Below are 25,497 nucleotides of genomic sequence, written 5' to 3'. Positions count from 1 at the left end.
ACAACATCAAGTTTTAAAAGCTTTAGGAAAAAGAAAAGTTTTTAGTTGAGCTTGGTGTAGATTAGGCCATTGTCTTCCTGTTCTGCTTGGGGGCTCCCCAAGAGACATTTGGTTGATCACTGTGGGAAACCATATGCTGGATCAGATAGGCCTGTGTTCTGATCCACCAGGGCTTTTATTATATTCTTTACCTTATTTTATTCTTTACCAAGCTGAATACAATATCCCAACCATAAATTGTGATCTCTCAGATACTTGACAAACCCTTCCTCCAGCCCCATTTTTGCAAACCCAGGCAAGTGAAACAGAAAAAAGGAGGTTTATTAAGTTCCTGGTCCACTGCTATACATGGCAGCTGGAGAGTTGCCCTTGGAGACTTACAAATTAGGCAGTCCTGGAAGTGTCACAAACTTCTATATGAAGCCACAAACTTCTAGGAATATATGTGCTTGAATATATAGACTAGGGGTGTGCACGGACCCCCCGATCCACCCTGCGGGCCAATCCGAAAATTTCAGATCAGGCCTGCTCCGCGCCGCTCCCCCCATAGTCCGCTCCTCTTAGCTGCGGAGCTCCGGCTCCGAATCGGAGCTCCACAGTGGAGGGGAGTGGCGCCAGGTAAGGCCCCCCTCCCTCCTCTCCCTTACCTGCAGAGCCCGGTAAGGGACCAAGGGGGAGGGGGGCCTTACCTGCGTCCGTCCACGGTCCCTCGGCTTCTTCAATTGAGCCCGTGGCTCAAGCAGGAAGTCTAGGAGAGGAGGGAGGGGGGTTTACTGGGCCCTGCCGCTGTCGCCGCATGGGCGACAGCGGCAGGGCCCGGTAAACCCCACTTACCTTTCTTGCGGAGCTCCGGATCGAGGCGAAGGATCCGCCTTCACCTCGATCCTCTTCGCAACGCTCCGCCGGCCCCCCAATCCTCTTCGCCTCCGCTTCTAATTCGCCGGTCCAATTAGAAGCGGAGCACATCCCTAATATAGACTATAAGTGAGTGACCATGAAATTTGAACCATGGCAGCATCCCCTGTACAGCATATTACATTTCTAAGAGAGGCTCAGCCTTTAGTGTGACAGGTGAAACAAACAAATGATGAGATTAGCCTTGTTGACATTTTTTACAAGTTACTTTTTAACAGCAAAATTTCATTATCAGTTGGTGAATCGAAGTTCTTCAGTTCACAGAGTTGGAAGGGACCTTGGAGGTCACTTGGTCCAATGCTCTGCTCAACATAGGATCTGCAATGCAGAATGCAATTGCAGCATCCCTGAGAGATGGCCATCCAGAGAATAAAAGCCACCACCTTTCAAGAAGCATGTTCCAATGTCCAACAACTCTTATCATTAGGACATTTCCTTCAATGTTTAACCCAAATCTGCCTCCTTGCAATTTTCACCCATTGGTTCTAGTCCTGACCCTGGGGCAAGAAAGAATAAGTCTGCTCCATCATCACCTTCAGATATTGGAAGACTGTTCCCATATGGTTTAATTTGTTTTTAACTGTGTATATTTATTGCTTTATACTGTATGTTTTTATCTGTACGCCGCCCTGAGATCTTAGTAATATAGGGCGGGATATAAATATTTTAAATAAATAAATAAATAAATATCTTCAGACCAATGGTAGTAAATACATCAAAAGATATTCTGTTGGCCAGCCAATCAATCAACAGATAAATAAACAAATAAATGTCAATAAAATGTGAGCATGATCCAATCCAGTTAATTTCCTCTTGTTAATTTCAATGGGGAGAGTTAAGCCTGGCCTCTTCCACCGAAACCAATAGGACTTAAATGTGTTTGAATCAAGCTCTTTATGATGGTCATGTTCATAGGCGAAGCAAGGGGCTGTAACTGGTGTCAACCCAAGTTCATTTTCCCCAAATAATTCTTCCAGTTGTTTTGCTTGTTCTAAAGAGCAACACTCTAAAGGGCAAGTCTCCTTGGCAAGCCACTTTCTTTTGTTTTAAAAGCCACTATTAGTGCTCAGAAAAACCTAATGATGGATGGTCTTGGCGGCTAATGGCTCTGTTTTAGTTGCAGAAGAAGAGGGAATAGCTTTCTTCACCACACCCTAGATCAGGATATCACAACAAGACTTGTTTGCTTTCTGCCAGTGTGAGATATACAGGAGAATTCCTGCTGTCTCTGAACCTTGTTTATTATCCCAAATCGCAATTTGGTGTGTGCGTTTCCCGTGCATCGCTGCAGGGCCACATAAACAAAAATCCAGTTTATCTTGGGTTTTGATTATTCAAACAGACTTAAGAGTGTGTGTTGTTAAACTCCTTCACACAAGCTAGTTCTGCCCTTTGGAGCAACTGTTTTTCAGACTTGAAAACAACAACTGAAGAAAGGGGTAAAATGTAAGTAAGAGCACACTCTTACATATTTAGACAGAAAAATCATACAACTCCTGGCATTCCCCAGCCAGCAATTTTTTTTATTTCTAAACATGCATGCACCCTAAGAAATCTACCCCCAATAGCCTGACATTCTATGCTTCTTTTCTGAGGCAAATGGTTCTCCATTATTATTATTATTTTATTTATTTTTTTATTTATTACATTTTTATACCGCCCACTAGCCGAAGCTCTCTGGGCGGTTCACAAAAATTAAAACCATAACAAAACAACCAACAAGTTAAAAGCACAAATACAAAATACACTATAAAAAGCACAACCAGGATAAAACCACGCAGCAAAATTGATATAAGATTAAAATACAGAGTTAGAACAGGAAAATTTAAATGTAAGTTAAAATTAAGTGTTAAAATACTGAGAGAATAAAAAGGTCTTCAGCTGGCGACGAAAGGAGTACAGTGTAGGCGCCAGGTGGACCTCTCTGGGGAGCTCATTTCACAACCAGGGTGCCACAGCGGAGAAAGCCCTCCTCCTGGTAGCCACCTGCCTCACTTCCTTTGGCAGGGGCTCACGGAGAAGGGCCCCTGTAGATGATCTTAAGGTCCTGGCAGGTACATATGGGAGGAGGCATTCCTTCAAATAACCTGGCCCCAAACCGTTTAGGGCTTTAAATGTCAATACCAGCACTTTGAATCGGGCCCGGACCTGGACTGGCAGCCAATGAAGTTGGAAAAGGACTGGCGTAATGTGATCTCGCCGGCCAGTCCCTGTTAGTAAACGGGCTGCCCTGTTTTGTACCAGCTGAAGCTTCCGGACTGTTTTCAAAGGCAGCCCCATGTATAACACATTGCAGTAATCCAAACGAGAGGTTATCAGAGCATGGATAACTGTAGCTAGGCTATCTCTGTCAATTTAAATATTATCAATTTAAAAGGCTTTCTGTAAACACTACAGATTATTGGAGGAGAAAAAAAAAGTGTTGTTAGAACAGTCCTACCCAAACTATCCACAAGAAGGTAGTGATTTCTCTGCTGGATTAGCCAAAGATCCATGTAATACTGCATTTTCATTCCATCACCATTTTCATGCAGATACATCTAGCAAGCTCAAAAACAGGGAAGGAATGCAACAGCCTTGCCTTGTTCCCCAATGCCCAATACTTCAGCATTTGCTGTCCCTGAAAATAGGGGTTCAGTTTCAATATCATGTTTAATAGCCATGGATATTTCTACACCTAAGGATTATCCCGAGCAAATGGAGGGATCGATCCTGCCTGCTCCCGGGATCCCCTGTGTGTTAGTTGGATTCACAGGGATGATCCCGGCTAGGGTGTAGACATGACCTTATTCTCAAGGTGCTTCCAGTCACGGCTTTTATCGCGTGCAAATTGTTCTGACTTATTCACGGAATTTTATGAAGGGTCCAGATGATGTCAACTTCAACTTGTAAACCCTCCTGAGTTTTCCCACCTCCTTTTCCATAAAAGGTAGAGTCCAACTGTGTCTCAGCATTAGTGCTAATGATGTTGCACTACAATAAACCAATGCTTGTGCAATGGAACCAGCATTTGCTAGGGCAATGGGAAAAAGTGGAAATTTACTGCCAAAATTTGGTGCTGTCGCATTTTCCACTGCACCAGCAAGTTCTAGTTCCGTTGCACAAGCATAGTCTTATGCTAGCACACCATCATTAGCACTAGTACTGGGGCACAACTGGATCCTACCCATTAAGGAAGAAAAGATGAAATAGCAATGCAGTATCTTTTGATTGTGAACACTAGGAGCTGTCTATCTGGAAGCATCCTAGAAAATGAGGGGTCACAGTCATTGAAACACAGCATCTTCATCATTTACCATTTAATTTTTGAGAACCACCCAGAGAGCTTTGGCTATTGGGCGGTTTAGAAATGCAATAAATAAATAAAATAAATAAATAATAATCCACGAGGCACATAGAGACTAGACTAGAGTATAAGGCCACCAATATGTGGCCTCTTTGACTTTAATCCCCAGACTAGGATTAAGGCTTTTGACTAATCTTTATGACACTGATGGGAAAAGTGCTGCTCACTACAAGGACTTTGTCAAAAGTTTCAGCCAGATGGTGTGAAACAGGGAAGCCTTTGGGGAGCCATTCACAGCCAGGTTCATGCAGCATCTTGCTAGCATTATCCAATATTCTGCCATATAGCATTTCTATTAGGGGTGTGCACGGACCCCCCGCTCCGCTTCACTTGCAGATCCGCCATTTTTCGGAGCGGGTCGCTCCGCCCCGCCCCCGCTCCGCCCACTTCCGCTCCGCTCCGCCCGGAGCTCCGGATCGGATCCGGAGCTCCGTTTTTGCCCCCCCATAGGCTTGCATTGAAAGCTAAAAAAGTAAACAACTTTTTTTCCGTTGAAGTTAGAAACCTCACGTTTGGCACCATGACACCTCATGGGCGTATACACACACACGCCAAGTTTCAAGGCAATCCCATCATCCCCTGATTTTTGGCGAATTTTTGAAAATCGGGCACCCCATTCACACCCCTTGGGATAGCTCCGTCAATTTGCATGTTACAAACCTCAAACTCGGCACCAGGGCAGCTTATCCATGTGTCCACATGCACGCCAAGTTGCAAGCAAATCCCATCATCCCCTGATTTTTGGCGCGGCTCTACCCTCTAACGCACCTCCCATAACCCTAATTCACACCCCTTTAGATAGCTCCGTCAATTTGCACGTTAGAAACCTCAAACTCAGCACCATGATAGCTTATCCACGTGTCCACATGCACGCCAAGTTTCAAGGCAATCCCATCATCCCCTGATTTTTGGGGAATTTATGAAAATCGGGCACCCCATTCACACCCCTTGGGATAGCTCCGTCAATTTGCATGTTAGAAACCTCAAACTCGGCACCAGGAGAGCTTATCCATGTGTCCACATGCACGCCAAGTTGCAAGCAAATCCCATCATCCCCTGATTTTTGGCATGGCTTAACTCACCCCAAATTGTCCCATTCTACAACTACGTCAATTTGCACGTTAGAAACCTCAAACTCAGCACCATGATAGCTTATCCACGTGTCCACATGCACGCCAAGTTTCAAGGCAATCCCATCATCCCCTGATTTTTGGGGAATTTATGAAAATCGGGCACCCCATTCACACCCCTTGGGATAGCTCCGTCAATTTGCATGTTAGAAACCTCAAACTCGGCACCAGGAGAGCTTATCCATGTGTCCACATGCACGCCAAGTTGCAAGCAAATCCCATCATCCCCTGATTTTTGGCGCGGCTTAAACTTTTTAACTCACCCCAAATCAAGTCCCATTCTACAACTACGTCAATTTGCACGTTAGAAACCTATCCTTTGGTCCCATGACAGCTTACCCATGTGTCCCCATGGACACCAAGTTTCAAGGCAATCCCATCATCCCCTGATGTTAGGGGAACTTTTGAAATTTGAACACTCCAGTATGTCAGGGATTTAAAGTTGCAATTGCAGACAGCTCAATGGGGCCAGTTCCAAGGCAATCCCAACATGCCACGAGATAACCCTAAATCTTCTGGCACATTTGAAAAAGGGATTATTGAATTTGATAAAGTCTAAGTGAGCGCAGGAAGGACTTCTCCCCTTAGTCAAAGCAAGACACATACACCATCGCTGCAAGGCGGGAAGGGGAGAATTATTATTATTATTATTATTATTTATTTATATAGCACCATCAATGGAAAGCAGGCAGGCAGCATGCATTGTAGTGCCGCAAGGATGGCTTGAGCACTAACGCATAGCAAACCAACCCATAAGTGGGCGCAAAGTGAGGCAAAGATGGCTGGTTGTTTCTTTCTAAGCCAGCAGTTACGCCTTGAGGGGCACAGAGGAGGACGATTGGGAGCAAACCAGGCACCAGGCGGGCAGAGAGGCAGGCAGAGTAGGCGAGGAGTCAGTCCTGGCAGATGCCCCACCACAGCAGCACCCCGGGGGAGGCGGGCAGGCAGGCAGGCAGGCTGCGGGCATTTCTGGGGGCACAAGGAAGTGATGGCTGGTTTCTAAGCCAGCATTGCAGTTAGTCACGCATTGCAAACGCAAACCATCCCAGCGAGTCGGTCACCGAGGAGGACAGGCTAGCAGAGGGGCAGGCAGAGTGACATGTCATAGATCTAGTATTGGGGAGGAGTCAGTCCCGGCAGATGCCCCAACACAGTAGCACCCTGGGTGGGCATTGGAAAACGCCATCTTGTGGGTCAATACTTCCCCCACCCCATGTCCTGCAGGGTTGCCTGCCTAACCCTTGTGGGGATGGGAGATGGAGAGCTTAGAGTGGCAGTGCCAGCAGCAGCCTTCGGCTTTCCCCTGGAACCAGTCGCCTTGCCCGCCTCTTTCCCCAGCAAGATCGCCTGGTGCTGCCTATGAAGATGCATCTTCATGCTGCTGGTTCCATAATGCCCTGTCGATGAACCCCTGCTTAGGCTGAGTTTGCAGTGGCGACAGACAGCAAAGCGGGGATCCGCTCCCAACTCAAAGTGGTCCCACACGATGCTTGTCTTTCGTTTCTGTGGTGACACCACCAATTGCCCGCCTGAGCTCTCTGGTGTTGCCACAGAAACAGGGGTGTGGGATGAGACTGGGGAGAGAGCCTCGGCCTGCTGCTGCTCCTCCTCAGCCCCCACATCCTGGAGGCCCACCGCCTCCTCCTCCTCCCCCCCCTCCACTGTGCTGAGGACCTCGTCTAGGTCCATCAGCGGGCTCGTGGGCTGAAAGGAGAATGAAGGAGTTGGGGATACTCCTCCTCCTCTAATGGCACTGCTGCCACGTGCCTCTTGCAAACGGGCACTTTTCCCATTCCCACCCTCAAAAAGAGAACGCCGGGCACAAGTTGCAGAAGAGAGTGGCTCTGCCTGCTGCTTGTCCTGCTTCTGTTTTGGAGCAGTCAGCCAAGGAGTTGCCCGTTTGAGTTTCACAGGAGGAGAGGAAGCCCTGCTGGCAGACTGAGCCTTGCTGCTTTCAGCACGCCTGCTTTCTCTTTTCATGATGACTAACAAAATATTAATACTACTAATACTATGTATAAGGTACTACTAAGAATATGTATAAGAAGAATATAATATGTTTAAATGTAGGGAAATGGGACAAGAACAATAAAATATACTACTACTAATATGTATGAGAATATACTACTAAGAATATCTACAAGAATATAATAATATGTTTTAGAATATTACTAATAAATGTAGGGAAATGGGACAAGAAATGGGACAACCACTACTATAAGAAGAACAAAATATGAATACTACTACTAATATGTATGAGAATGTATACTAATAGACTACTAAGACTATGTCAAAGAATATAATAATAATATGTTTAAGAATAGGGAAATGGTGTGCGTATGCTTTCCCCAAAATGCTCAATCTGTGGCTGCCTGTTGAACTTGACAAAAGCAGCCCACTCCGTCGAAGTTACACAGAGAAGAAAAAGAGAATCCAATTTTTTTGGTATATTTGGTATATAGAAGATAGAAGGAAACACAATCAGGATTTAAGAGAGGGGAGGGGGAAAAAGAACCAACCACTACTATAAGAAGAACAAAATATGAATACTAATATAATATGTATGAGAATATATACTAATGGACTATGTGAAAGAATATAATAAAATATGTTTAAGAATATAAATGTAGGGAAATGGGACAAAAAGTGTGTGTATGCTTTCAAAAGAAAGCTTTCACAAAAGCAGAACAGTCAGGCTTTAATACAGGGAAGGGGGGGGGCAACCAACCCAACCACACACTCCAAAATTCAAAAATAAAGTTTATATTAAATCAAAGTAAGGGGAAAACACAGGGCAAACTAAGCTACAAGTCAGAAAGAAGCAAACAAACACACACACGCGCCAAACTAAACCTATATTAAATTAATCTATCTCCAAAGCAGGAGCACTAGCTAAGTAAGTGTTCCCTCCACGAACGCCAACCCACAAAGAGACACAAAACAGAAAGTTCTCAGGGTGGGTCTGCCTTAGTCCCCCCTCCAACGCTGGGATTGGAGGAGGATGCTTTCTGAGGAGATGAATTCTCATCAGGATTGGGAGTTGAATGTGCCTGTCATCGCTTCCAAAAAAATAATAATAATAAAAAAAAAAACCCAAACCCCGATTTTTAAAAAAATATTGCACGTGAACCACAGCACGCAGAAAGTTGAGAGTGGTCTCAAAATGACCCCCATCCACGACTCTCTGTGCACAAGAATTTTCAGAACGATAGCTTAAACCCCCCCCCAGTTATCCCCGATTCTTTCCCTCAATGCAATCCTATGGGCGAAAAGCCGAAACGGAGCCCCGCGGTTGACCCTATTTTTAAAAAACTTCTAGCCCGCGACCCGTACGATGCAGAAAGTTGAGAGTGGTCTCAAAATGACCCCCATCCACGACTCTCTGTGCACAAGAATTTTCAGAACGATAGCTTAAACCCCCCCCCAGTTATCCCCGATTCTTTCCCTCAATGCAATCCTATGGGCGAAAAGCCGAAACGCAGTTTGAGCCCCGCGGTTGACCCGATTTTTAAAAAAATATTGCACGTGAACCACAGCACGCAGAGAGGTGAGAGTGGTCTCAAAATGACCCCCATCCACGACTCTCTGTGCACAAGAATTTCCAGAACGATAGCTTCAAAAACAACGTAGTTATGCGCGATTATTTGCCGCAATGCAATCCTATGGCGAAATGTTTTCAAGATGGCGACCGGAGCGCTCCGACTGAACTCGGAGCTCCGAAAAATGGTCGCTTCTCTTCGCCTTGCTTCTAGGGGGTCCGCGGTCCGCTCCTACTCCGCCTCTGGGTAAGGCGGAGCAGGCCAATCCGCTACTGCTTCTACGCTCCTAATCGGAGCGGAGCACATCCCTAATTTCTATGCCTGTCATCCTCCCTCTGTTGCAAGGTGTTTTATTGCTGTGTCCTGCTATTGCCTGAGCTTCTTTTAATCACATTTTCATTTGTATTTAGTACAAATGGGGTGTGTGTGCAAGTGTGTGTGTGTGTGTGTGTGTGTAAGCAATCAAATAATTAAAAAATAACATTAAGACACATCTCTCCAGGGATGAACTATTTCAACGAAACTTAGGGATCAACAAGGAAATTTAGGGATGTCCAAGTCAGCAAAACTCAAGCTTCTAAAATTCTCTGAATTCCAACTTGAAGCTAGTTGCAACTCAAGTCTGTGTCAGATTGTGAGCTTTGGGGAAATCCTTGGGGAAATTGCACATTTATCCTCCCCTTCCCAAGGGTGGGTGGGCTTAAAGGCCCTATTAATGCAAGCAGCCACTGTTAGGGTGGAGGGGGAAACTGCACAATTCTTCCCCCTCACCCTGGCCTGATGGTGGTGGTGGACTTTAAAGCCCCTGTTGGTGGCATTAATAGAGCCTTTAAGGCCCACAGCAGCAGCCATGGGGGAAGAAACACTTGATTTCCCCATGAATTGCAGCTGCCATTAATGCAGCAGGGGACGGGGGGGGGGGAGGGAGGGCATGATCCAGAAGCCAGGGCAGATCCACACCCTTGTTCTCTTGGGGGCTTGCAAACACTTGGGTGCACTTCTGTCATAGCATTGGGCACGTTCGCTGCCCTCATGGACATGGGAGAATTCTTGCAACAATGCCAGTCTTTTCATATATATATATATATATATATATATATATATATATATATTGCACGCCTCAATTGTGCACATCTTTGAAATGTACGCATCCTTCTTCCATTGATTAAAGTGTATTGTGTGCATTCCCCCTCCTCAAAAGAATGCGTTTTTCATGCACATTCTCCAAACATATGAATGTTGCTGAACACATTGTTGGGGGTCCGTGAATCACATTCCAAGCTCAGAAATGTACAAACCTTGATTGCAGGTTACATCCTAGTCTGTGTTTGGTCTGGAAGGTGCAAACTGGGGAAGTTCCGATCAAAACTGAACTGAACCCCTCGGGGCAATTCCACTCTTGGTACACTTCTGCTTCTGTTGCATCTGGCCAGTGCACAGGTTTCCGACTGTGACGTGGTGAAGGACTTTCATCAAGTCACAGTGGAGGACAAAAGCAACAATGTACAAATAGAACTGTGTAGGTGTAAACATGCTTATTTCAAGATTTGTGTCACTGAACTGCGGGGCTGGAGGAGGGAAAAACACCCTGTACCTAAGTAAAACCGTTTGGGATCAGACAATTTCTTATGTTCCTCCTCCCCTTATTGTTTAAGGTTTCCTCGCCAGCCTCTGCTTCTTCCTCCGCTTGTCCACTTTCCTCTGGGTGAGACTCAGTTCCAGCAGGGTGACATCCCTTTCCAGAAAGCCCATTCAGTCACAATTTCAAAGACTCAGAGGAATTCTCATGCAATGATCTCTAAGGCAGGAGACAAACCTTTTTTCGTTGTTTTTTAAAAAGTGAAAGCAGTAAAAAATGACAGGCTTTTGATTTTCGCTACAACAGCAATGGGGAGCACATGGCCCTCCAGATGTTGTTGGACTGCAACTTCTGTCAGCCCTAGCCATCATAGCCAATGGGGAGGAATTATGGGAGTTGAAGTCCAGCAACATCTGGAGGCCACACATTGGCCATTCCTGCTTTATGGTGATGGATACATGCTGGTGGTGACTTGTGTTCTCCTGTCATCTCTGGTCAAAAAGGCTTTGCAGTTGTCCTTGGAGACCAAGGACCCACCACAAGGCTTGTGAGCACAGACTGGAGTGGAATGATTGGCTACATCATGGTGTTGTAATGGAAGAGTGAAATGCAGCGTGGGCGAACATATCATCTTCAATTCGCTGAACAAAATTGTCTCTAATCACAATCCCTCCTACAGTGAAAAGCGGAAGATGCTATTGTCATGCCAAGGGTGGGGAATTGTGGTCCTCCAAATGTTGTTACTCCCATCATCCCCAGCCAGCTTGGCCAATGATGAGGGATGATGGGTATAGGGATGTATGAGAATTTGAAGCCCTGAACACAAGCGTAAGCAAGTGTCCATTGAAAACGTTTGCAAATTGCTGGACATATGCTCACAATTAATTTGTGCAATTTTCCCTCTTTGATATTGAGCAAATTTCCTAATTTACACAAATTTCCCTACAGACTGAATCAGCTCCGCTTTAGCCTGTGGAGGAAAGTTGTGCAATTTCCCCATCAAATTCTTGAATTTTGGTATTTGCGCAAATCTTGCATTCAATGGCTTCTTGATTTGCACAATTTTCCCATTCACGCAGAGCGAACAGGACCACAAACAGAAATCAAGCATGAGATCAGCGGCAAAATGATGTCCAGAGAATCCTAGCGATCTTAGATGTCACTCATTCACCCATCTCTACATGGAAACTGCAGCCCAATGACATCGGGAAGCCCACACTTTCCCCATCCCTGTTCTAGTTCTTCCATTTGGCAGTGAAACTGCCAGTGCTTCTGGACTTCCGTCTGGAATCCAGAGAGTAGAAGAGTGACCTTCTACAAATGCCTCCCACAAGCCAACTGGACTGGCAGTTGAACCTTACTACTGGTCATGGCCTAGCCTCCTCCACTGCACCGAGGCAGCAGGCTAGTTTAGGAAGCCCAGGACAGGACACGTGAGCTTTGTCCTCTAACAGAGGGGAACAGCCTGGGGCTGCTGCTGCTGCTCCCCAACATCTGCAATCTGAGGTGGTTGCCTCCTCAATCTGCCTTATGTAATGGCTGGCCCTGTGAGCAGGGGTGGGAAAAACCTCTGCTTGAGGTATGGAGGGCTGCTGCTACTGGGCTGAAGAACCAATGGCTTGACTTCATGTCAACTTCATGAGTTCCTTTTAAGTTCACGCCTTCTGGTCCCTTGCCCCTGCTCCCCCATTGCACCCTGTGAAAAGGCCGCTGTCCAGGAGCTGGGGAACCCTGTAGAGCAGCCTTCCCCAACCTGCAGCATTCACTGCAGTGAGGATGAAAAATGAGCAGAACCCCATTTCCAAAACATAGAACAATTTTAGGTCTTTGTACATAAACACACACACACACACACACACACACTCTTTGGATCCAAGCCATTAGCTTTCCCAATATTTGGAGAGCTTTATGGAAGGCATACTGACAAATCAATATGCTTTGCGTGGTGGTCAATTTATTATTATTATTTATTATTATTTATTGCATTTATATACCACCCCATAGCCGGAACTCTCTGGTTGGTTTACAAAGATTAAAAAAATCCCACCCTTGAACACACATGAACATGCTCTTGTGGCTGTACGTTGCAAGGGAAGATCCATTCCTGGAGGGCAAGCTGTCTTTCAGGGGAGCCCAGGACACAATTTGAGAATCACTACTCTAAAAAAACCCATAGGAAGTTGCCTGATACTGGGTCAGACCATTGGTGGATCTCACCCAGTATTGTCAATGCTGACTGGAAACAGCTCTCCAGGGTTTCAGAGAGGAGTTTCCCAGTCCTGGAGATGCCTGGGGTTGAACCTGGGACCTTCGGCATGCAAAGCAGGTGCTCTACCATTTGGCTATGGCTTCTTACATTAGATAAGCCTAAATCCATCATTAAGATTATGGTCACAGATGCATTATTATGCTCACTTATGGCCTATAGGACTTCACTCTGTCCTATAATCCCATTGCAAAGGTCCATTCCAAATGGACTTATGTACTCACTTTAATATCAAGATATGAGCACATGGAGCTACCCATAACATTTATGTTGATAAAGAAGCTTTTGGTCCTATGGATAGTCTATATTAGCTTTCCTAACCGGTGCCTTCCAGATGTTTTGGACAACAACTCCCACCATCCCTGATTATTGGCCACGCTGGCTATGCCTGATGGGAGTTATAGTGCCAAATGACTGGAGGGCACCATGTTGGCAAAGGCTGGTTCTATATGGACATCATAGCCTTTGAGTGTGTGGACATGGGCACAATCTGGATACGTTAAGATGTGCATAAATCCCATTAGAAATAATGGGTCTTCTTGGTGTTTAATTGTGCAGTTTCCATTGATTTTTACAACGAAGACTATTCCGTGTCATTGATACTTCCAGGCTCAGTAACACTGGAACCAACAGTGGAGAGCCACCATTACTGACTATAATAAAAAGAATAAGAATTTTTATCCTCATTTATTTTAACTCATTTCAGAAATACTGCACTGAGAGGAAGTCTACAAATGCTAATTTTGGCTCCTCAGGCTATCTTAACCAGACAATAAACCACTGTTTAATAGGGCTGTGCAGATAAGCCATATTAACATTGTTTTCAGAATTTAGATAAATCTGGAGCATATGCTTTGTGACCTGATTCCCATATGTTACAGAGATTGTTAAATTGATGGGCTGGAGTGATTTACAAGGAAATAATTCCAGCCAGAGGAGCTCTGCTGATGTTATAAACCATCTGAGCTGTCATCAACGATATCCCAGGATGAAACAGTAAATAATTTCAAGATGTCACTGATTTCACACACACACACACACACACACACACACACACACACACACACACACGAGTTTCACTTCAGGTGGCCTGTTTTACAGAGGCCAGTCCTCTGTTTGAAGGTATCCTCTATTTGAAAGGCTGTCCAGTCAAAGTCCACGTTAAAGATAAAGATGGAGAGAGGCGGAGGAGACTTGGAGTTACCCAATAGCAGACTGAGCTGGCACACAACTCACCTGGTCACTGTTTTCCCCACTATGGTGAGAGGTGTTGTATTTCTATTTAAATTATAGCCATTATGTCTACATTTGCATCTATTAATATAAATTAGCACATGCAAATCTTATGAAGGTCTAGCTTCTTTTTCTTGGCAATGCATAAGTGCCACCCTAAGGTTGTATCCAACGTTAGTCTAACCAATTCATTTCAATATGTCTACTCTAAGTAGGACTGACATTGGATAAAACCCCTAGTTTCCCTCTTTGGGTGGAGCAAGTTGTGTTTATATAGGATGGCCAAACTAGATGCTAGGATTATAACGGAAGTGTGGTACTGCCAAGGGAAGGAGACCCACATTTTCCCAAGAACATCATGTCACATTTGATGCAATACCATCGTGTTCTCAGAGTTTATCCGTCTCTGCTCAACTTCATTCGCTGTTGCTTCATTCATAATTTCTGACCCTAAGAACATAAGAAGTGCCGTGCTGGATCAGACCAAGGGTCCATTTGGTCCAGCACTCTGTTCACACAGTGGCCAACCAGCCATCGGCCAGGGATGAACAAGCAGGACATGGTGCAACAGCACCCTCCCACCCAGGTTCTCAGCAACTGGTGCACACAGGCTTTGTCATATCACATATCTTTTGCTAAGCATTACAGAGAAGATGCAGGGCTGCAGAACTGATGCTCTTGGTGGCAGCTCTGTGTCCTCCATGAGGACTAGTAGGCCAGGGATGTTGAACTTCAGGCCTGCAGGCCAAATCTGCAACTGGCCCCAGCTGTTTCCCCCATCTGCTCATCAATCAGTAGTTTTCTGGATTTTGCGCAGTTTCATCTCTCCCCATTTTTAAAACGTTGAAATGCCTTCCTGAAAGCTTAGTTCCTACCAGTAAGAGCTTTAGAGTAAAATATGCTAGTATTTTGGGTATTTTGGCTGCACTCCTTTTGCCTTTCTTCACACCCCCTTTTGCTTTCAGCCCTTCAAAGCTTCTCCAAAACTGAATTTGATCATTGAACTGAAGGAGACTAGGCTCTGAGAAATACTACCAAGATTTCACCTAAACCAAACTTGGGTGTGTGTGTGTGTGTCTGCCCCAGACAAAACATCTGAAAGAAAACTAAGAGAGCTTCAAAATGACTAGTGTAGCCTCTCCCAATCTTAGGGTGACCATATGGAAAAGAGGACAGGGCTCATGTATTTTTGACAGTTGTATATAAAAGGGAATTTCATTGGGTGTCATTTGTTTACATGCAGCACCTGGTGAAATTCCCTCTTCATCACAACAGTTAAAGCTGCAGGAGCCCTGTCCTCTTTTGTAGTTGGGCAAGGGGGCAGGGCTCCTGCAGCTTTAATTATTGTGATGAAGAGGGAATTTCACCTGGTGGTACATGCATACAAATGACACCTGCTGAAATTCCCTTTTCAATACAACTGTTAAAGATACATGAGCATTGTCTCCCTTTCCATATGGTCATCCTACCCAATCTGGCACCCTCTGGATGTTTTAGAATGTAAGAAGACCCCTGCTGGATTAGACCAAGGGCCCATCTAGTCCAGCACTCTGTTCACACAGCGGTCATCCAGCTGTCAACCCACAAGGAGGACACAAGTACAACAACAGCCCTCTCCCTCCTACAATACCCAGCATTCCTGACCATTGGCCATGCTGGCTAGGATAGATGGGAGTTGTGGCCCAAAACATCTGGACAGCAGCAGCTTGAGGAAGGCTGGACTAGTGTGTTTTCTCAGTGGGTGTACAAACAAGTGTCACTGGATTTTGACTAAAGCAGATTTCGAAGCAAATTGTGAGATTCCTTCTCATGAGAAACATCTGAGGAATTTAGAGGGAAGCCAAAATAGATTCAATAACATTAATGGAATTTCCCAGGGGGTGGACTAGCTGTATCAGCTGCCTGGATGGAAGACCTCCTAGGGAGGCTCTGAGGTCCGTGAGGGAAGAGCAGTGTGGAATCAAAATAAATAAGCAACACAGATTCCCTGCCTTCTTTGTATTCCACCACCATTTGAGGCTAAGCTGGCAGCCCTAATGGGCAGATCCTTTTTTGCAGTGGCACCACAATTTGCCCTCATGTGACCCACATAGTCCAATGTTCAAGGAGTGCCACAAGTACAGAGGTGTTTGGGTTTTCAAAAACAAAACAAAGTACGGCTGTTTTGAATTTACTTGAAGCCTGTTGTTTTATTTTAGTTTGTAAAGAATGATTCATCGTCATCATCTGAAATTTGTGCTCCCTACTAACCCTGACAACTTCCCCAAGTGGGGAGGCAGGATCTTGCCTGCGACCATACAGAGTACTCCAAGTGCTCCCAGAGCCCAGTGCAACGACAAGCTGCCTCCTTCCCTGCAGTTCTGAGTTGGGTAGGGTCTAGGGCTCCTTCCCTTTGAGCTTCAAACAAACTCAGAAAGAAGCAAGGCATCACAGCTCCGGAGGAGGCAAGGACTCTTGCCAGATTACAGCTGAAATCTTATCCCCACTTCCCTGGGAATGAGCCCCATTGAATGCAGTGGGACTTACTTCTGAGTAAACATGGATAGGCTGGAAAAGAAGAAGCTGTTAGCAACTGCTTGGTAAGTGCAGTTATGAACCCCGGCTTGAGTTCACTTGAGGAATAACGTTGGAATACAAGTGTAATCTTATATAAGAATAGGGTTACTAGAGATCTACCAGACCAGTTTTGCTCATGTTTCTTTTAAACTGAAGCTCGAGCAGTGTAGACATGCAGAAAATTTTGAAACTTTGAACTTAAGCTTTAGGCAGCTTGGGAAGGGAGAGGAATGAGGCAAAGTAGAGGTTAATGTATATGCCCCACATTGTGCATGTAATGTAATGTGTGACACAGTTTGTGTTTACATGTGTAATAATGCTTACTCCTAGAGTGCTGGGCCAATAAAATGACAGGGGTGGAAGAAAAGGCAATTGGAAATAGTTAGAGTAGGAAGAAGAGAAGCTGAGGAGAAAGAGCTGAAAAGACACCAGGGGGAGGAGAGAAAAACCTAAACACATTTTCAATCCCAAACTTCAAGAAATGCTAAACGATCTTTTTTAAAAGAACATCTTTTTATATTTTTGTTCTCACCTATGTTGGTTTATTTGTAGTATATGTATTTTAAAAGTGTAAAGTTGTTCCAGTCACAAAGGAAATGGGCAAATATATTTTTATCCAATCATTCTCAGACTCCTAGCCTCCATGGTGACACAGACTTTGCACTAGTAAAAATAAGAATAATGAAAGCCAGCTAACTCAGTTCATCAGGATGTGGGGCTAATATTGCTAAATCCATGGGTTAATCCAGTATCACACAAATGTACTTCTGCTCACACAATGAGACTTCCCCTTGGTCTCCTTCCTCCTGCAGCTCCCCCCACAATCTGCTCCAGAGGGTCCCCACAACGCTTCATAGCAGATTTGAAGGTGCATGGGGGGCTGCATCCAGGAGGGAAAAGCCCTTCTTACAGTGCTTTCTATTCTGCTGGTGGACAGCTAGCACTGGATCCAACCTCATGGGTTTGAGCCTTGGCCTCCCATCCATTATCTAGTGAGGACTTCATGCTTCCTCTTTTAGGAGAGGGGACCCTAGATCATTAGGAACACTTGTGTTTTTGATGCAGATGGTCCCAAATTCAATCCTTAGGATTTCTGTACATGGGGCTCCTGGTGGTTTGCCATCCAGATTACTGATCAGGGTTACTACACTTGCTTCAAGTCCCTGACATATCCAATTAAAAGGATCAGGTAGAATATAAACTCTGAGCTAGGTGTACAGAAGCTTCCTATTTTCCTGTATATAAATAAAAATAAATAAAAACGTAATAAAAATGGATACAATAAAAATAATAAAGTCTGAGCTAGGTGTACAAAAATAGTCTGACCTTGTGTACAGCAGCTTCCTATTTTCCTGTATATTTTATGGGTGTAAAACGTAAGCTGCCATGAGAGGAATGATGACAAAGCAATGATGGAAATGATGGGAAAGAAAACTATATTTGTCTTTATTCTGTCTCTCCCTTCCATTGCCCAGTCTTTCTTACATGCAGTCAAGCCAAAGCTCATGCAGAATTCATCTTTCTTCTACTTTTTAAATAGAAATATTCCTGTTAATCTCAGGGATGCTTTGGCTCAGTCCACAGCTTACTTTGGCTGGAATACCTATACCTGCTCACTTGGGAGTAAGCCCCAAGGAACTTAATGGGACTTCTGAATAGACAGGTATCGGATTGCATTGTTAATCACCAACTTTGTCCTAAATGTTCGTTTAAAGACTTCCCCAAGCATTTTTTTAAAAAAGAAAAGAAACACCTAACAGCCTTACTGTAAAGTTTAACTGGAAATTTAGGCAAGAATATAAGCACAAAGCTGTTTTGCAGAGATACCATGCACAATGTTTTAGTTACTTAAATTACTCCTCTCCTGCCATCAAAATGAAACCAGGGCTTTAGGGATACCAAATCTACAGGTCAGAACTTTTACCATGTAAGTTTTGTTATCACCCATAAATGTGATTCAGTCATGTAACCCCTGGCAGACAGACCCTGGCAGAGGAGGATAAAACCTGGCCCATGTGGGCAAAGAGCAGTAGTGGTTAAGCCAAACCTTAGTTCCCAAAACTCAATTATCTATCTAGAAGCAGGCTACGCATGTGCAGCCCTCTGTACATGTGCAGTTAGATTGGAGCTAAGAGGACAGAGCTGGGCGGACTTCAGGCTTGCACAATCTACTTTATTTTTATTTTTACTAAAACCTGAGATTCACCAACTGCAGTCTGATGCAGAAGACATATTTGGAAGTCTATGCAGGCCTCCTCCTGCAACACAAACAGACCCAAAGCAGGGGGCGGGGCAGGAAACACATGGGCGTGCATGTAAGCCTACCCCCCGCCCCGCTCAGCCTAGGATTCTGAACACCAGAACTGAATGGAGTTCACAGTCCTTTGTTGTTGCTATTGTTAAACAATTGAGAATCAGAAATCCATGATGATCTACTTCACATCATCCAGAGATCCAGCAGTAGAACCAGATCTACCTTACAGCCACTCCTACAACAAGGATATAGGAAGCTGCCTAATCCCGATTCAGACCATAGATCCATCTAGGTCAGTATTGGGCACATCTACACGAAGGGTTTGCTTTGCAGTAGCGGCACGTCATCTACACGACACAGCCGCCATTGTGAAGCCAGCCGGGCACAAACCCTGGAAACTCCACTCCAAAGAAGTCGGACACTTACCCCGACTTTTTTGGCAGCGGAGCCCATGCTGCCCCCTTTGCATCCAAATGACACACAGGGGATCCCAGGAGCAGGCAGGGACGATCCCTCCATTTTCCTGGGATAACCCTTAGGTGTAGAAAGCGCCCTGGTTACATTGAGAAAAATGGGAATGGTGGTGTGACCAGGTCCGAAACTAAAGATGAGGTCATTGGTGTCATGAGGGTTATAAAAGGCCAGAGTTTCATCAGTTTGGGAAAGAGATCCTAGGAGAACGAGAAACCTCACCATACGTGCTTAGGCTGGCTTTGCCCACCATGCCTTCCAGTAAGGTAAATATGAACCTTTGATATTGACTGTTAGATTGAGAGGAAGCTAGTTTTTTACTATGTTATCAATATGCTTGCCACTATTGCCATTGTACTTTTAGTGATTATAACTTGTGTGTATTTAGGGATGTTTGTAATCCTCCTCATTTTAGCTAAAGATCATTATTCTCTTAGACTGTTTGAGCAATAAAATGTATTAATACCATATTTGTGTTGTCTGGCTTTCAAGAACCACTATCTGTATACTTTAATCCTTGAAGCCCAAAACATTTGGTAAAGATTTGCAAATTTATCACTGTGGGGGCCTTCCCTTTAAAACCATTGGAGTCTCTCTTGATCTGCTGAATTTCAGATACACCTGTTCAAGTTTGGGAAAGAAGCTAGTCAGATGGAGCGAGAAGCAGTTACTCGTCTGTCATCTCACTGGGGAGAAGAAACACACACACCCTGCCTGAAACCCCAGAACGCTGCTGCCAGTCAGTGTCAACAATACTGGGCTGGATGGATCAATGACTCAGTATAAGGCAGCTGCCTATGTTACTAAGTGGGAAGGGACTGTTGCTCAGTGGTAGAGCACCTACTTTGCATGCTGCAGATCCCAGGTTTGAATCCCCAGCATCTTCAGGGAGGTCTAAGAAAAAACTTTGCCTGAAAAACTGGAGAGCTGCTACCAGTCAGTGGCCCCGTTCAAAAGACACCTTAAGCCATGGCTTTAACCACAGTGAATAAGGCCTTTTACTTTATTCACCATGGTTAAAACCGTGGTTTAAGGTGTCTTCTGAACAGGGCCAGTGCCAACAATACCAGGGTAGATGGATGAAGGGTCTGGCTTCATAGAATCATAGAATAACAGAGTTGGAAGGGGCCTACAAGGCCATCGAGTCCAACCCCCTGCTCAATGCAGGAATCCACCCTAAAGCATCCCTGACAGATGCTTGTCCAGCTGCCTCTTGAAGGCCTCTAGTGTGGGAGAGCCCACAACCTCCCTAGGTAACTGATTCCATTGTCGTACTGCTCTAACAGTCAGGAAGTTTTTCCTGATGTCCAGCTGGAATCTGGGAGGATCGAGAAGAGATCCTGGCCCTCCTCTGTGTGACAACCTTTTAAGTATTTGAAGAGTGCTCTCATGTCTCCCCTCAATCTTCTCTTCTCCAGGCTAAACATGCCCGGTTCCTTCAGTTTCTCTTCATAGGGCTTAGTATAAGGCAACTTCCTATGTTGCTATGATAGCTTTAGGAAGGCAGTTTGGATCAAGAAAATAGCACAGGTGGTAAATTTTAACTGCCAGCATCCAGCACCCTAACCCTTATCTGAACTGTCTCCCTTGAAAAAAAAACACAAATATGGCAGAGCCTATTCATAGATGTCTGAGACACCCAAATCACATCTACTGGTCCCTCCATGTTAATTGGCCAAGTGAATCATGTGATCAGTGACATGGGATGAGGAAGCCACACACCCTGCCCTCCTAAGCATTGGGCTCTTGCTAGGGTGGCATATTTTTGGAAGGTTACTATTGAACAAGAGGAGATCTTGAGAAGTCTATGGTGTGCCATATTCTTTGTGAGAGCAATCATATAATTGCCTTCTATGTAAGACTTGCACTTGCAAAGCTATTTCTTGCAGGAGTATAATGCACCCTATGTGAATAAATGCCAGGTATATCATGGATAAATATCCACGGTCCAAATAAAAAAGGAAAGAGAATATGAAATTTATCCAACATTTTCAGGGTCATTTTCACATCATTCTGGTGTTTGGGTCATTGTTCTCTTCCCCTTGGACTCAATGTCAATATAGAAGAAAAGTCAATTCTTAGAATAATCAAGTCTTAGTATTCTGCGGCTGCCACATACGTGAAGGTCATCTGCTCTAACATTTGTCTGTGTTCAGTTATTCCCCGAGGTGGTTATTCAAAGAGCAGTAACTAGTTTTTTTACCCATTTCCTTTAGAGCACCACAAAAACAAAACGAAGTGTTGACCTTTTTGGAGGCAAAGGATGCTTCCTAGTGCTACCAGTGCAACATTATTGTGCAGCGATGCCATCTTTTCCTACTTGATGGAGGTCTTTTCTGGTAAGAGCAAAGATGGAAGAAGTGGTGGGAAATCACAAGTGGAAGATATCGTCATCTGGACTCTCCACAAAATTTTGTGCATGAGGTAGGGCGATGGCATGATAAAAGCCTCATCTGGAAGCATCATTATATCAAATTCGCAAGAAACACAGCTGCACACAAACCAAGCTCACCAGGATGTTTGGAGAACTGGAGCAAGATTAAAGGGTCCACCTGATGGCCTAGTGTCAGTGAGTGCAAGGTGAGGCTTTTGTCCTGCAATCGCCCTGATTCAAACATGGAATTTTACAGGGGTTTCAGACAATGCCTTCCTTTTGTAACCCTCCATGTCCATCCCCCCTGCATCTTACCACATAAAATCTGTAAAGGAGGAAAAATGGAATAGGTGCACAATGCCTTTGGATCGGTACCTCTAGGAGCCTTCCATCTGGAAGCACCCAGAAACATCTGCCCCAGAATAAGTATAATGATGGCATAGACTCTTAGAATCATAGAATAGTAGAGTTGGAAGGGGCCTATAAGGCCAGCAAGTCCAAGCCCTTGCTCAATGCAGGAATCCACCTTAAAGCATCTCTGACAGATGCTTGTCCAGCTGCCTCTTGAAGGCCTCTAGGGTGGGAGAGCCCACGACCTCCCTACGTAATTGATTCCATTGTCATACTGCTCTAACAGTCAGGAAGTTTTTCCTGATGTTCAGCAGGAATCTGGCTTCCTGTAACTTGAGCCCGTTATTCCGTGTCTTGCACTCTGGGATGATCGAGAAGAGATCCTGGCCCTCCTCTGTGTGACCACCTTTCAAGTATCTTTGCCTAAAACCAGATTGGGGAGCTGCAATGGTTGAAACGGGGGAACTGGGTGCACTGAGTGAACACCTTCAATCCTCAAAGTGATCCAAATGGAGTCACAGGTGGTCAACCTCCAGCCCACAGGCCTCATCTGATCCATGGAGGTTGCCCCTCTGGCCCACAGAGGCTTGCCCTTGGTTTGTGGACTCCCCTCCCCTCCTGCTCCTTTTCAATCCCAGGTCTTAAGATGAGCCAAGTCCTCCTAAGCAATGGTAGTGAGGTGGAAGAAATCTGGGTTTGTTACAGAGTAATTCTGAGTAGCAAATCACACTCTAGTTACTACTTCAGTCTTCCCCAATCTGGCACCCAGCCACCATGACCAATGGCCAGGAATGCTGGGAGCTGGACTCCAAAACATCAGGTGAGCCCTAGGTTGGGGAAAGGCTGCACTACTTCCATTTCTGTTTGCGTACTGCAGCATTGTTTATGCAATTCTCTCCCCTGCGCACAGTGTGGCGGAGTTCGGACAACAGGCTAATCAACTGGGGAGGGGGGGGGGGCGAGAAGAAAGGTAATAGGAACAGAATGGGAAACAACCATTGATTAGCATGTCCTCCGAACTCAGCCAATGTCTCCTTTCCTGCATCTCATTTTGGGACTCACTTGCCGTGATGGCAAAGATTAAGAAACTCTGGAGCACACTGCCTTCGAGAAAAGCCTCTATAGCCAATTATTTCCAACGTGGAGGATGAATGTCATTACTCAAAACTCCTAGAACCATCATTTTTAGCTCTGCTTTCACTGGGATGATTGAAGTTGCTACAATAACTTCATAACTCAGTGCGATGAGCACTGCCACTGCAGCACAACCCCTGCAGAGTGCAGACTTAGGCAAGGTCTGTCCACCCACCCGTCCTGTGGCAGTCCCCCTCCCCCCACCCCACATGCATGTGAAAATTTGAATGGATGTCTTGTCTATCTATTTCCTGGATGCCACCCGGGTTGGGGGGGGGGGGGGATTTTGCAAAGAAAAAGGAAAAACAGACTGACTGACCGACCCCCAGTCATAACAATGGTGTCGCCTCCTGCTGGAAAGGCGTCTTTGTATGGCTTTGGAAACTCAAGTAGCAAACTAGGATGGGCCAAAGTGGTCAGAAAGAGAAGAATAATTGGAGGGGGTGGATCGTGGCTTTCCCAAACTGGTGCTCTCCAGATGCGTTGGAATACAATTCCCAGCTGGCTGGGAATGATGGGAGTTGCGGTCCAGCTTCTCTGGAGGGTGCCAGGTTGGGGAAGGCTCGTCAGTCCGTCTCAACGGCCGTTCACACGGTCAATTCTTCTGCCCGCTGCCCCAAGCGAGGCGAAGCGCGCGGTACCGTCCACACACGGATGAAATCCCGTCCCAACGTCTTCACTCCCCGCGCGCTCCCCCGCCCGATTCGGCCTCTTCTCCTTCGCCGCCCAGGGCGAGCAGAAAGCAGCCGGGAGCCCCCTCCCCCTCCCCCGCTCCGCCAATTAACCTCAAGCGCGAACGTTGTTGCCGAAGCAAATCGCAAAATAAACTGCAGCAAAGACAGACTCGGCATAACAAACAGCGCAGTGTCAGAGATCGGCGGCGGCTGGTTCTCTCCGGGCGGGCAGCGCTTCTGTGCCAGCCGGGGAAAGACCCGTTCGACGGAAAGGAGAGAAAGAAGCGGGGTGGTGGTGGTGGTGGTAGTGAGGGGGGGGGGGGAGACAAGATCCAAGGTGAGCCCCACTTAGAGTAAACCCATTGAAATGAATGGAACCTGAAGTCCCATTCATTTCAATGGGTTTACTGTAAATGGGACATGTTGGATTTTGCCCCCCCCCCCAATCCCGACTCCACTCCGTAGGGTGGCCCCGCTCCGTCCTGATTCAGACCAACAACGGCAGCTGCTCAGGACGGGACCCGACCACAAACTCTCGGCTCCATAAAAGGAGCAAGGGGACTCCTCGGCTGCGGAAGAGTCGAGAGCTGGCAGGGGTCGCGGAGGGGAAACGGGACGATCCTCACGTGCAGAAGGATCGGGTCGTCCCGCTCCCTCTTAATCCACTTTCCTCCTTCCTTCCCGCCCCCCCCCTCGCAGTTTATTTTAAGATAGGAAGAGAGAGAAATAAGGTAGGACAGAGAATGAATTAGAAAAGGCGGCAGAGGGCCATGGAGACCGAAGTTGAGGGAGGGGGGGGGGAGGCATCGGAAGTCACACACACCCCGAAATGCGAAAAGGGCAACCAAGGGATAACCAGACTCCCGATCCTCATCGGCCTTCGAGGAAGGAACCCCCGTGGCCGGGAAAGCGATTCGCTTCCTTCGCGTGGGGCAGGGGAGGCTGAAAGAGTTTCCCGAAGACGCGGAGAACAAGGCTGGAGAGTTCCGTGCCAGGAAGCGCTTCTCGCCCTTGTGCTCTGGGCAAAACCCTGCGGACTAGTAACCTGGGGAGAAGCGGCCAAGTGCGCCTTTCGCGGGGGTCCGTCCCCCAGCCTCCCCTCCCCTCCCCCCCCAGGAAAGCGTTCTCCGACGGCCCCTTCTCGCTTCCCCCACCCCACCCCAGCGTTGAGCCCCTCACCTGCGTGGCTCATCTTCCGGAGTCTGCCCCTGCGCAGCTCGCCCTCGCCCTCTCGCCTCGCCGGCTTCAAATCATGTTCCCGGCAGCCAGGCGCTCAGGGTGGCTCCCTCCGCCGGAGCCCCAGGGGCTGCTAAAGTTCAGGTCGGGGCATGGAGGGATCGGAAAGGGGGCGGGGGAGGAAATCTGCGCAGCCAACTTGCAGCCAGGCGTGGAGCGGCGGCGGGGGGGGGGGGGCAGGGAGGCAGCGAGCGAGCGAGCGCCGAGCTCTCGCCTCCAAACTGTCCGGAGCTCACTCCGGCGGCAGCAGCAGCGCGGGCGGTTAGTGCCTCGGGGAGCCGGCGTCGCCTTGCCCCAGCCTCGCCGCGATCAGCTTGTGGCAGCGAGAAGAGCCCTGCTCGCTCCTCGCCTCGCGCTGCCCAGGGCTGCGGCTGCGACTACAATTCTCCTCCTCCACCTCCTCCGGCCGAGAGGCATTTCCCTTCCTTCCCTGCAGAGG

General features: G+C 46.4%; 1 protein-coding gene across 1 annotated transcript in view; it reads right to left on the bottom strand.

Moving 5' to 3' along the window:
- Positions 1–25,206, bottom strand: part of FGD5 (FYVE, RhoGEF and PH domain containing 5) — a 178,803-nt gene extending 153,597 nt beyond the window's left edge. The window contains exon 1 of the mRNA XM_063121407.1: positions 25,002–25,206. Within this exon, the coding sequence (XP_062977477.1) occupies positions 25,002–25,014 (13 nt within the window). The 5' untranslated portion in view covers positions 25,015–25,206. The remainder of the gene's footprint in view (positions 1–25,001) is intronic.
- Positions 25,207–25,497: the final 291 nt, after the last annotated feature.

This window comes from Elgaria multicarinata, chromosome 3 (genome assembly GCF_023053635.1).
Source record: "Elgaria multicarinata webbii isolate HBS135686 ecotype San Diego chromosome 3, rElgMul1.1.pri, whole genome shotgun sequence".
NCBI lineage: Eukaryota > Metazoa > Chordata > Lepidosauria > Squamata > Anguidae > Elgaria > Elgaria multicarinata.
The sequence above is the reverse complement of the archived record's forward strand: the minus strand, read 5'-3'. Positions and strand labels throughout refer to the sequence as shown.